This window comes from Bombina bombina, chromosome 1 (genome assembly GCF_027579735.1).
Source record: "Bombina bombina isolate aBomBom1 chromosome 1, aBomBom1.pri, whole genome shotgun sequence".
Taxonomy (NCBI): Eukaryota; Metazoa; Chordata; class Amphibia; order Anura; family Bombinatoridae; genus Bombina; species Bombina bombina.
Genome location: NC_069499.1, coordinates 368,183,947 through 368,198,199, shown reverse-complemented (window position 1 = coordinate 368,198,199; position 14,253 = coordinate 368,183,947). Strand labels below are relative to the sequence as shown.

General features: G+C 37.1%; 1 protein-coding gene across 2 annotated transcripts in view; it reads right to left on the bottom strand.

Moving 5' to 3' along the window:
- The window catches only part of LOC128645334 (histamine N-methyltransferase), a 103,327-nt gene that overhangs the window by 21,751 nt on the left and 67,323 nt on the right, over positions 1 to 14,253 (bottom strand). For both annotated transcript variants that reach the window (XM_053698256.1, XM_053698257.1), the window contains exons 3-5: positions 10,169 to 10,221; positions 5,327 to 5,434; positions 2,188 to 2,318 (exon numbers count right to left, since the gene is read on the bottom strand). In XM_053698256.1, coding sequence (XP_053554231.1) covers positions 2,188 to 2,318; positions 5,327 to 5,434; positions 10,169 to 10,221 — 292 coding nt within the window. The remainder of the gene's footprint in view (positions 1 to 2,187; positions 2,319 to 5,326; positions 5,435 to 10,168; positions 10,222 to 14,253) is intronic.

Genomic DNA, 14,253 nt, shown 5'->3' with positions numbered 1-14,253 from the left:
TTAGATTGTTGCAATGGGGTTGGCAGTTTAGGGGTTAATAGGTTTATTTAGTGGTAGTGATGTGGGAGGCCAGAGGTTTAGGGGTTAATAACTTTATTTAGTTGCGGCGATGTTGGGGAGCAGCGGAATAGGGGTTAATAACTTTAATATAGTTGCAGCGATGTTGGGGTGCGGCGGAATAGGGGTTAATAACTTTAGTATAGTGGCAGCGATATCGGGAGCGGCACATTAGGGGTTATTAATTTTATTTAGGTGGCGGCGATATCGGGAGTGGCAGATTAGGGGATAATAACTATAGGCAGGCGTCGGCGATGTCAGGGGCAGCAGATTAGGGGTGTTTAGACTCTGGGTTCATGTTAGGGTGTTAGATTTAAACTGTATTTTCTTTTTCCCCATAGACATCAATGGGGCTGCATTATGGAGCTTTTGTTTCCGCAATCGCAGGTGTTAGACTTTTTTTTGGCCGGGTCTCCCCAATGTTGTCTATTGGGAAAGCGTGCACGAGCACGTCAAAACACTGCTTGTTTTTAATGTGGTATGCTCAACGCAGCCATATCGCCCGTACAAGCTGGGGTTTTTTAAACTTGTAATGGCAGCCCTATAGGGGGTTAAATAACGCAACATTTTTGCGTTCTTTACTTTCCCTATAGCGCTCAAAACTCGTAATCTAGGAGTTTCAGAGCAGTTCTTTTAAAAAAAAAATCCAATATACACATATGAACTTAGCTGTTAGATATATACTTAGCCCTAGAGTTACAGACTTAGCCCTAAAGCTACCTAACACCTATAGGAAAAACCTTGCTGTATATACTTTACCCTTTGCAGTCAAGGAGTTAGAAAAACAACAAACAAACATCTATAAAAAAAATCTGTCTGTCCTCACTCTCCTTTTGTTAGCAGCAGGGATCACTAAACACTCTGAAGCTATAAAAGCCGGAAAGAGTTTGAACTGACCACTTATCCTACGCATTTGGATGGGGGCAGCCTAATGGATAGCTCATTACAACAAGAGAACCGTTGATAGTGGGGCAGCACAGCTTTTACATGCCACAAAAAAAGTGAATAAATGAGCAAAACATTATATATAAGGATATACATCTTGAGTTCACGTGATCTCTTGTGTTTCTGTGTTTCAAGCGATTTTCTTGCCTCAAAAGTGAAAAACAAACAATATATAGTGAACTATAGTTAGGATAATGAATGTTCACAAAGTGATCCCGCCAAAGGGTTACTCACACTTTCTGGAGCCAAATAGGCTCTGGAGTATACACACACCTGGTTTTATACTGCCAGGCACCGAGTATTTCTCCAAACGCAGACCGCTGCTTAGGAAAATGATATAGATTTATTTAAAACATTAAAGTACATAAAATGCCACAAATATACCTCCCTTCATAGCGTCACTCTGGTACCTGTCCACAAATGAATGTTCGTGGTCAGACTGTTACAAAACCTATCCGGATGCGGGCAGATAGAGTGCAGAACCGGCTACGCTCAATATCGCTACAGTTTTGTATTACCCGTGATACCTGTCCTGGTTACCCTTGTGGGGACGTGGCTTATGATGTTACGATGTACATTTTGCCATGATCGTTCGGCTTTTTCAAGGAAGTAAATTAATGTGCATCTTCTCCAGTGGTTACTTTGTATAGCTTGTCTCTTGGCCATCTTTAATTAGATCATCAGCGTGATCCTTGTTATATCGATTCTCCATTTTGAAAAAGGGCAGATGCCTTTCATATATGTTAGTCCTCTATTGTTTCAAATACGTTAGTCCTCCATTATGAAAAAAGGCATATATATTTCTAATTTCTTTTACAGCCAGCATCTCTGCCTGGTGCCATGTACCTATTTCCTCTTCTCTCTATTGAATCATGTTCTGTGCAGACTTGTAGCCAGCACATGCAATAAATGTTATTTGCAAAAAAAAAAAAAAAAAGTTAAAGTTGATGATGCCAAATCCAGCCCTGGTTGCTATGGACTCCCTCCCCCCAGCATTCGGGAACTAGTGCCACTACACCTGACCCTGGTGCAGAGATTCTTCATCGCTATAAAACACTTATTGTCTTTTATAATTTTCAAAGTATTAAGACAATGGCTTATTTATTAAGTGAAATTAGCGCTGCAGAATCTGTTGGCGCTCTACAAATAACCGATAATAATAATAATAATAATATAATTAATTACCTGGATCATGTGAATAAGATCGAATTTTCTTAGCCCATTGTCTATCTTCACATCTTGCTTATACTCTTCTGTTGTTTTTGGATGCCACATGAATTTAACATTCTTAAAATTTGGTGCATTTGCTATACGCTCTGAAACATGCAGAAGAGAAATTGTGGGGTTTTTTATTATTATAAAACATTTTTTTTTAGTTAATAGGGCATTTCTACACCTTAAAAACAGATTAAAAATGATACTCTACTAAATAGTATTCAAGTTAGCTAAGGAGAAAAATAATTAAATAACATTATGGGCTAGAATATAAGTGGCACGTGCGTAAGGGTTAGTGAGACTGCAGACCTTGCATAAAGGGTTAGGGATAATATAAAACTTGCACCAAACACTCAAAATAAACTAATACATCCAGAAAGAGCAGCATTCTTCCAGGAATGAACATCAGCTCAGTAGCTTGTTCTATGGCCTGGTTAGCACCTGGAAGTAGCTACTTTTTGCCCATTTGTGCTCTCCTGAACTATATCAGTCTGATCCTGCCTAAAAAGGTCAGTCCACCCCAGAAATACTGGGCAATCCTCTCTGAACAAGGGAAATGGCAACCCCATTGGCCTCCTTAGTGAGGTGCAGCCATATCCCTCTAGACACATTGGGCAAGGAGTCCCCGTCTGGTTTCCCCCATCACCCTTAAGGAGACATTCCAGGAACAAACAGAGAGGAATTGCCTGGTATTTCGGCGCTGGACTGACCTTAATAGGCTGTATCACACTGAGATACTACTCTGTGAATAGCATTACTGAGCTAAAAAGATCTTGCACCCAAGTTGTAAATCGCCATAGAACAATCTGACAGTGCTCTTCTTGCTGTGCATATTAAAATATACTGTTACACTCATATAAACACTATCTGATAAAAATTAATCATATAAATATTCATAAAACTTTTTTATAAGAGTTAAAAGGCATATGGTATATGGCCATGTATTTATTAAAGGGACAGTCAAGTCCAAAAAAAAACTTTCATGATTTAAATAGAGAATGTAATTTTAAACAACTTTCCAATTTACTTTTATCACCAATTTTGCTTTGTTCTCTTGGTATTCTTAGTTGAAAGCTAAAACTAGGAGGTTCATATGCTAATTTCTTAGACCTTGAAGACTGCCTCTAATCTGAATGCATTTTGACCACTAGAGGGCATTAGCTCATGAGTTTCATATAGATAACATTGAGCTCATGCACGTGAAGTTACCCAGGAGTGAGCACTGATTGGCTAAAATGGATGTTTATCAAAAGAACTGAAACAAGGTAATCACAGAGGTAAAAAGTGTATTTCTATCACAGTGTTGGTTATGCAAAACTGGGGAATGAGTAATAAAGGGATTATCTTTCTTTTTAAACAACAAAAATTCTGGTGTTGACTGTCCCTTTAAATATAAAGTATTGAATATAATATATACATATATATATATATATATATATATATATATATATTTTTTTTTTATAGTATCTATAATAATTATTAATAATCATTATTTTTAATATTTTACATAACACACCTTAAAATAACTCATTCTTCATGTGCGTTAAACCGGCACCGCATTAGACCTACATTGTGAAACTCGAAGTGCGTTATGCATATTTTACATTACAATGTTCTTTGCATAATAAAATTAAATTTTTATAATATATATATATATATATATATATATATATATATATAATTATGTTAATGAAAAATATATATCTATAACTATATATCTCTAGGAATAGATAAGTAGGTATATATAGATATATATAAGAATATATATTTAATAATAAGACATTCTTGTATGTGAAAAACATTGGAATGTGAAAAAAGAATAAGTTAATGCGGTCATGATATACGAAGTCCTTTAGTTAGAGTGCATCGGAATTCGCTCTAACGCAAAACTTATATTTTCAACTTGCAACAAAAAGATGGTTTCTAGCGATGTTTACACTTGAGCGGGAGCACTAAATATTTTACCACTTGTAATCTAGTCCTATCTGTGTTTATCACCTTGTAAGTTGGTCCAAATAAAATAACAAAAATATTTAGTATATTCTGTTCAAAAGCTTACTATATGATTTATCTACAAAATTCCAATAGACATTGACCTCATTCCAATCAGAATTCCCTGATACAAAACACCTCCTCCACCTTGCTTGGGGACATTGAAACACCAGTATTCAAATTAATAAACCAGTTATTCTGCAGGTTCTCTAAGGATTTTTGACTTTTTTAAATATAGCACATTGGACCCATTTAACACATTTGTTGCATATTTCTGTGTTTTTTTTTTGGCTGTCTGAGCAGTTTAGTTTTTTTCACTATTTAAGTTATTGCACCTGCTCAGTTTATATGTTAAAGATTAAATGAGTTGTGCGCCATACAGATACATTTTGTTTGGTATATAAAATTAATAACTTCAATTTCGAGTACAGATCTCCATTTTCCAAAATATAGTAGTATATCAAATATACATTTTAAATTTGAATTCTATTTGAGTTTATGGATTTATGATCAGGCTAAATACTTCGACAGCCCAGTCTGTATTGCAGTTTACCTCTTTCTTCTCAAGTTTATATTTTAAGTTGACTTTATATTTAATTGAACCACTAAACCACTGAGGATAACACATAGATGTTATCTGCAGTTACAGCATTGAGCAGATGATGACAGTGTGTAGTCATCTGGAGGGATGAACCTTTTTTTCCTCCCTGCAGTTACAGACCTTTACAATGGGTTTTAGAATCACCTGGGCAATCCTGCAATGCCGGTGATGCCACCAACCCAGAGACCAGAAAGTGCTGCAAGGTGCTTAAGGGAGCTGGAAATATTCAAATTTCCCTAAGAATCTAGGTCGGTCAACTCATTAAGTCACTGAACATGCAAATTACTGCACATTATGAAACATTTTTGAAAACTAACATGTCTATAAATTATTGGTTTTATTTGGATTATCTTGTAAAATAAACATCAACAGCAAAGAAATAGAATTTAAATATTATTAAATGCATAATTATTGGTAATATGAGGATCAGAATGATTTATAATCATAATTATAATGTACCTAGATAAAAAAATAGAGATGATAGACAGATTGACAAACAAACAGACAGATAGATACCTTTAAAGAGCTTTATTTGCTCTGAATTTGGCTCAAGCACCTCATTAAGGATCGGTGTATCAGGCTTTTCCTCTTTTATTTTTGAAAGGATTTCTAAATCTAATTCACCTGTAATGACAAAAAAAATAGTATGTGACTGCTTCAGGAATAAACTTTAATAAAGATTCATTTACATACGGCTAGATTTAGAGTTCTGCGGCCAAAGGGGTGCGTTAGCTACGCGTGTTTTTTTCCCCCGCACCTTTTAAATACCGCTGGTGTTTAGAGTTCACAGAAGGGCTGCGTAAGGCTCCAAAAAGGGAGCGTAGAGCATAATTTACCGCCACTGCAACTCTAAATACCAGCCGTGCTTACGGACGCGGCCAGCTTCAAAAACGTGCTCGTGCACGATTCCCCCATAGGAAACAATGGGGCATTTTGAGCTGAAAAAAAACCTAACACCTGCAAAAAAGCAACGTTCAGCTCCTAACGCGTCCCCATTGTTTCCTATGGGGAAACACTTCCTAAGTCTGCACCTAACACCCTAACATGAACCCCGAGTCTAAACACCCCTAACCTTACACTTATTAACCCCTAATCTGCCTCTCCGTACACCGCCGCAACCTACGTTATCCCTATGTACCCCTAACCTGCTGCCCCTAACACCGCCGACCCCTATATTATATTTATTAACCCCTAATCTGCCGCCCCCAACGTCGCCTGCCGACCGGACCTCACCGCTACTCTAATAAATGTATTAACCCCTAAAGCTAAGTCTAACCCTAACCCTAACACCCCCCTAAGTTAAATATAATTTAAATCTAACGAAAAAATGTAACCCTTATTAAATAAATTATTCCTATTTAAAACTAAATACTTACCTGTAAAATAAATCCTAATATAGCTACAATATAAATTATAATTATATTGTAGCTATTTTAGGATTAATATTTATTTTACAGGCAACTTTGTATTAATTTTAACCAGGTACAATAGCTATTAAATAGTTAATAACTATTTAATAGTTACCTAGTTAAAATAATTACAAAATTACCTGTAAAATAAATCCTAACCTAAGTTACAATTAAACCTAACACTACACTATCAATAAATTAATTAAATACAATACCTACAAATAAATACAATTAAATAAACTAACTAAAGTACAAAAAATAAAAAAGAACTAAGTTACAAAAAATAAAAAAATATTTACAAACATATTAAAAATATTACAATAATTTTAAGCTAATAACACCTACTCTAAGCCCCCTAATAAAATAACAAAGCCCCCCAAAATAAAAAAATTCCCTACCCTATTCTAAAATAAAATTATAAAAGCTCTTTTACCTTACCAGCCCTTAAAAGGGCCTTTTGCGGGGCATGCCCAAAGTAAACAGCTCTTTTGCCTGTAAAAAAAAAAAATACAATACCCCCCCCCAACATTACAACCCACCACCCACATACCCCTAATCTAACCCAAACCCCCCTTAAATAAACCTAACACTAAGCCCCTGAAGATCTTCCTACCTTATCTTCACCACGCCGGGTATCGCCGATCGATCCAGGCTCCGATGTTTTGATCCAAGCGGGGGCTGAAGACGTCCATCCTCCTGCTGAAGTCTTGATCCAAGCGGCGAATGAAGAAGTCCATCTTCGGGCAGAAGTCTTCATCCTATCCGGGCAGAAGAGGACATCCGGACCGGCAAACATCTTCATCCAAGCGGAATCTTCTATGTTCTTCCATCCGATGACGAGCGGCTCCATCTTCAAGACCTCCGGCGCGGATCCATCCTCTTCTTCCGACGACTAGATGACGAATGAAGGTTCCTTTAAGGGACGTCATCCAAGATGGCGTCCCTCTAATTCCGATTAGCTGATAGGATTCTATCAGCCAATCGGAATTAAGGTAGGAAAAATCTGCCAATCAGATCGGAACAGCCAATAGAATGCGAGCTCAATCTGATTGGCTGATTCAATCAGATTTTCCCTATCTTAATTCCGATTGGCTGATAGAATCCTATCAGCCAATCGGAATTCGAGGGACGCCATCTTGGATGACGTCATTTAAAGGAACCTTCATTCGGACTTAGGACGTCGGAAGAAGAGGATGGATCCGCGCCGGAGGTCTTCAAGATGGAGCCACTCGTCATCGGATGAAGATAGAAGATGCCGCTTGGATGAAGATGGTTGCTGGTCCGGATCTCCTCTTCTGCCCGGATAGGATGAAGACTTTGGAGCCTCTTCTGGACTTCTTCAGCCGCTTGATAGAAGACTTCAGCCGGATGATGGATCTCCAGCCCCCGCTTGGGCTTGGATGAAGATTTCGGAGCCTGGACGGATCGGTCATACCCGGTGTGGTGAAGATAAGGTAGGAAGATCTTCAGGGGCTTAGTGTTAGGTTTATTTAAGGGGGGTTTGGGTTAGATTAGGGGTATGTGGGTGGTGGGTTGTAATGTTGGGGGGGGATTGTGTTTATTTTTACAGGCAAAAGAGCTGAATTATTTGGGGCATGCCCCACAAAAGGCCCTTTTAAGGGCTGGTAAGGTAAAAGAGCTTTTCTATTTTAATTTTAGAATAGGGTAGGGCATTTTTTTATTTTGGGGGGGCTTTGTTATTTTATTAGGGCGCTCAGAGTAGGTGTAATTATCTTAAAATTGTTGTAATATTTGTATTATGTTTATTTTTTGTAACTTAGCTTTTTTTATTTTTTGTACTTTAGTTAGTTTATTTAATTGTATTTATTTGTAGGGATTTGTATGTAATTAATTTATTGATAGTGTAGTGTTAGGTTTAATTGTAGGTATTTTATTTAATTAATTTATTGATAGTGTAGTGTTAGGTTTAATTGTAACTTAGGTTAGGATTTATTTTACAGGTAATTTTGTACTTATTTTAACTAGGTAGCTATTAAATAGTTCTTAACTATTTAATAGCTATTGTACCTGGTTAAAATAAATACAAAGTTGCCTGTAAAATAAATATAAATCCTAAAATAGCTACAACATAATTATAATTTATATTGTAGCTATATTAGGGTTTATTTTACAGGTAAGTATTTAGCTTTAAATAGGAATAATTTATTTAATAAGAGTTAATTTATTTTGTTAGATTTAAATTATATTTAACTTAGGGGGGTGTTAGTGTTAGGGTTAGACTTAGCTTTAGGGGTTAATACATTTATTATAGTAGCGGTGAGGTCCGGTCGGCAGATTAGGGGTTAATACTTGAAGTTAGGTGTCGCCGATGTTAGGGAGGGCAGATTAGGGGTTAATACTATTTATTATAGGGTTAGTGAGGTGGGAATGAGGCGGATTAGGGGTTAATAACTTTATTATAGTAGCGGTGAGGTCGGCAGATTAGGGGTTAATAATTGTAGGTAAGGTAGCAGCGACGTTGGTGGCAGCAGATTAGGGGTTAATAAATATAATATAGGGGTCGGCGGTGTTAGGGGCAGCAGATTAGGGGTACATAGGGATAACGTAGGTTGCGGCGGTGTGCGGTCGGCAGATTAGGGGTTAAAAAAATGTATTATAGTGGCGGCGATGTGGGGGGCCTCGGTTTAGGGGTACATAGGTAGTTTATGGGTGTTAGTGTACTTTAGAGCACAGTAGTTAAGAGCTTTATGAACCGGCGTTAGCCCATAAAGCTCTTAACTCCTGACTTTTTTCTGAGGCTGGAGTTTTGTCGTTAGAGTTCTAACGCTCACTTCAGCCAAGACTCTAAATACCGGCGTTAGAAAGATCCCATTGAAAAGATAGGATACGCAAATGGCGTAGGGGATCTGCGGTATGGAAAAGTTGCGGCTGCAAAGTGAGCGTTAGACCCTTTCCTGACTGACTCCAAATACCAGCGGGCGGTAAAAACCAGCGCTAGGAGCCTCTAACTCTGGTTTTGACGGCTAACGCAGAACTCTAAATCTAGGCGATAGTTTCTGTATTTTAGAATATTTGCGACCAATATAAATGCATTCTTTGTTGAATACACTTGATATTGAATAACTCAATATTACAAATACAATGATTTCTCAAAACCATTTTTATTAAATAATGATATTTACAGAACAATGCTCATGTGCAAGTAATCATTAGGAACACAAAATAATATTATATTTTAACTTTTGGAGATTAAAATCACCTGCACTGTTTTTTGTATTTTATAACCTATGATATAAAATTCTGAAATGTAAAGCTTATCTTGAAGGTTTCGTATTCCAGAATAATTTCTTAAATAACTATTAATTTGGAGAAATTGGACCAGATGGTACATATTTTTATGGTCACTTTATATATATCTATATTGTGAATTATTTGGATAAATCAATCTCTGTTTCTGAAACTTGAGAAGTGTAAAAGCTAGAAGCTAGAATGCAATACATGAGTAAAAATGAACCACTATACAAAAAATGTAACAGTTTTATTACAATAGGCAACAGGGCATTTATAAGCAGGTCATCAAACTGTAATGGCTCCAGCAACTGTAACGAGATAGGAACCAATGTTACATCCCCAAAAGAACTAATTGTAACCAGCATCACCCACACAATAAATCCTAAATGCTCTGACTCAGCTCACTAAAACACATCTATTTCTAAGCAAATATTCTAGCTCCACTCATGACAAGTCTTAACTTCACCCAACCCCACCCAGCTCAACCAGCAAATCTGCATCTCTTCCCATAGCTCCACCCACCAAAACAGTTGTCTTTTGCACACAAGTCCTCTTACCTGTGCCAGAAAGCCTCCAGGAGGTGTTTGGAGGTATTGTGCGACCCATTTGATACTGGAATCTGATCCGCCCAATGTTTGAAGAAAAAAAAATAATCTTTTCAAATCTGTATATGCAATAATTCAGTTGATTTACTTACCTGAACCACTTCCCACACCAAGAATATGAAGAGGGATAGTTCTATTTCCTATACTGAAAAAAAAGACTTTACTTATTAATACATGTTGCTAAATCAAAATCAATCGATCATATTTAATTTTTTGCATTTACAAGACAGTTCAATGTTAAAACTTATTTTTAAGTTGCTTGACATTCTAGATTTGATAAATCCACACTGTCAGGAAATGCTTAAAGGGAAAGTAAAATAAAAATTAACGTTTTGTGATTTAGATAGAGCATGCAGTGTTAAACAAATTTCTAATTTCTTTCCTATGACATGGAGAGTTCACAACGTCATTCCAATTACTAGTGGGATATTCAACTCCTGGCCAGCAGGAGGAGGCAAAGAGCACCCCAGCAAAGCTGTTAAAGGTCCATGATGCCCATATGTTGAAACACTTGAAAGTGATGCAGCATAGCTGTACAAAACTGACTAGAAAATATCACCTGAACATCTCTATGTAAAAAAGAAAGATATTTTACCTCAAAAATTCAGTAGCCACATCCCATTGTAAAGGACTTCTAAGCAGCAAATCAGTATGTCTGTCCCAGGACAGCTAAAGGAGTGAGCTTACGTGCACACTCATCTTTTCCCAATTCAGTTTAAGGAAGTTTACTATGAAATATTATGAGAGTTAAGTGAAATCTCATGAGATCACAGTAAACGAGTTCATGACCTCAACACTGCTGATGCTGATTGGCTGCTGTTCATTTCTTTATTTTTTTATTTTTTTTACCTGCAGCTGAGCAACAGCTGAAGTATATTTTTTACACAGAGCTTACTCTGCTGAGCTGAAGAAATTGTGAGGTAAAATATTTTCCTTTTTTACATAGAGGTGCTCAGGTGATATTTTCGTGTCAACTTTTTACAGTTATACTGCATCAGTTTCAAGTGATTTAGCATATGCGTATTATGTCCCTTTAAGTGTAACTTCCCTTACCCATAATCTCTAGTCATTCTCTTTGCCTTTGTCAATGGAGGATGTGCAAAGTTGGTGTCTGAAGATATTTATTACTTTTATGGGTACTTTTCCCTGCAAGCAAGGATTGGGGTCTAGCTGTGTCTACGTATCTCTCTTTAGTAAGAGTAGTGGTGGCTTTTAGCAGTTAGAAGGCGGATGAGGTAGTCTTTGCTTTACTTCAAACATCTTTGCTTCCCCTTTGCAGAAAGCCAGAGTTGGTTACTCTGTTCTTTTTTTACTACAGGTCCATGACAGGGAGAGAAGTACCTGCCACACCTCAGTAGCTGTGATCTGCCCTGCAGCTGGATCCACAGGCAAGTGCTTTTACCTTCTAGGTACTGAAGGACAGCACTTTTGAGGTTAACACCTCAAGTGGATATATTTTGGGACTTAGTTATCCTTGTAAGTCTAGGATACATTTGGGGGCAACTTTTTTGACTATAGAGCGTGCAATTACATATACGGCGCAGGCATCAGCGCAAGCGCTGCAACCCGCACTGTCCGTAATTTCACCTCGCACATCGGGGTATTACATAAACCCCACTGGCAGTTCATAAAGTGCCGTAAGTCTGATAAACTAGCAATGTCAAGAAATGAGCGTAAATACAAATTTCTGGAGTCGCCAGTGACTTACGGCACTTTAGAAACTGCCGGCGCCTAAGAAAAGTAAAGAAAATAACAAATCTCCCGTAAAAGTCTAACACGCCTCCCAAAAATAAGCCCGACACATAAAAACCCCTATATCCGCAATCCGCTAATCTGCTATTAACCCACAATGCAATAAACCCATTACAACTGCCAAGGCCCACAATGCAATAAACCTATTAAAGTATTAACCCCTAAACTGCCAAAGCCCACAACGCAATAAACCTTACCCCTAACCTAATCCCCCTTACCTAACACCCCTTAAAGGGACAGTCTAGTCAAAATTAAAATTGCATGATTCAGATAGGGCATGCAATTTTAAACAACTTTCCAATTTACGTCTATTATCTAATTTGCTCAATTCTTTAGATATCCTTTGTTGAAGAAATAGCAATGCACATGTGTGAGCCAATAACACAAGGCCTCTAGGTGCAGCAACCAATCAGCAGCTACTGAGAATATCTAGATATGCTTTTCAGCAAGTGATATCAAGAGAATGAAGCAAATTAGATAATAGAAGTAAATTTGAAAGTTGTTTAAAATGACATGCTCTTTCTAAATCACGAAAGAAAAAAAATTGGCTTTCATGTCCTTTTAAATAAACCCAAATAAGCTAATTTACAAAATACTAAAGCTACTATTAAGTTAAAAAAAAACTAACACTACTTTAAAAATACAAATAAACTAAGTATAAATTAAAGGGACAGTCTAATCCCTTTAGGCTACAATTACAGAAAATAAAAAAGAAAATTACCAAATTTTAAAAAATTATACCTAATCCCTATAAAATAAAAACACCCCCAAATCTAATAAACTACCAGTAGCCCTTAAAAGGGCTTTTTGCAGGGCATTGCCCCAAGATAATCAGCTCTTTTACAAGAAAATACACAAAGCCCACCCTAACAGTAAACCCTCCCACCCACCAAACCCCCCCAAATAAAATAACCTAACACTAAAAACCCTAAACTACCCATTGCTAGTGATGTCCAGAACTGTTCGCAGCGAACGGTTCACAGCGAACAAAGCTTGTTCGCGTTCGCGTTTGTGGGCGAACACATGTCGATGTTCGATCCGCCCCTATGTGTCATCATTGTGGAAACTTTGACCCTTTATGTCACAGCCGCCTGACACATTAGAGCCAATCAACATCAGACACTCCCTCACAGACACTCCCAGCTACTCGGAATCCGCCATTTTAGACTCATAACGACCTTGCTTTTTTAATGAGAGGACGTGTTGTGTTTTCGCTCCTGACATTAATAGTAAAAACATAGCTAGGCTAGTGTATTTACAGTCCAGAAGGACTCCACTCATCTCTGCTGCAAGCACAGCACCCCAAAAAGCCCTTTTTAGGGCTATATTTCGTGCCGTTTTTTTTTTTTTTATTAGCATTTGCCTGGCTTTCAGCTGTGTGTTTAAGGCTCACAGCATATGCTGTGACTACTGCCACCACTGATATCTCCCTAACAACATTAGTTTAAATTTAACTAACCCAAAAATATAATTATTTTTCTAATGTAATTTTTTTTCATTTTCTATCAGGCCAGTGTCACACAGCATATACTCTGGTTCATTGCTCTGTGCCAGCCAGCAGCCAGCAGTGTTAATATCCGTTTATAACATTATTTTTAATTTAAAAAAAAAAACACAAAAAAATATTTTTCTAGTGTAATCTAATTACATTTACTATCATGCCTGTGTCTGTCAGGCTCACTCAGCATTAATATACCTCTTTTTTTTTCAGTCTTTTGGTTAATTGGTCTGTGCCAGGCAGCCACCCAGCACTCATATCTATTTTTCTTTCACCTTAATTTTAATATATATAAAAAAAAAAAGTTTAAATTTGTTTGCTAGTGTAATCAAATCTAATTTTCTATCCGGCCTGTGTGTTTTGCTGACATAGAGAGCCTACTGTGTTTACTTGCTGCCCTCCCTAGTCTATGAGCCACGACTCATATGTGTTTAACCTTTTTTTAATTCCCCCCCCCCCCCCCCAAAAAAATAATTTCAATCATTTTTCTAGTGTAATCTAATAGTATTTTCTATCAGGCGTGTGTGTATCCGACATACATAGCCTACTGTTTTTAATAGCTGCCCTTCCAAGGCTATCAGCCACGACTCATATGTATGTGCTTAACCTTTTTCTTAAAATTTCCAAAAAAAAGTCTTTAAATCATTGTGCTAGTGTAATCTAATTGTATTTTCTATCAGGCCTGTGTCTAACTGTCTATCTGACTTACACAGCATACTGTTGTTATAATTGCTGCCCTACGTAGCAGCCAGCCAGTGCGACCACTCATAGAGTCATATGTGCATTGCACTTCTTAACATAATTTTAATATTAAAATCTAAAATTTTAAAATATTTTGCTAGTGTAATGTAACTTAATTTTCTATCAGCCCTGTGTTTTTGTCACTTACAAAGCATACTGTGTTAAATTACTGCCCTACCTACCATC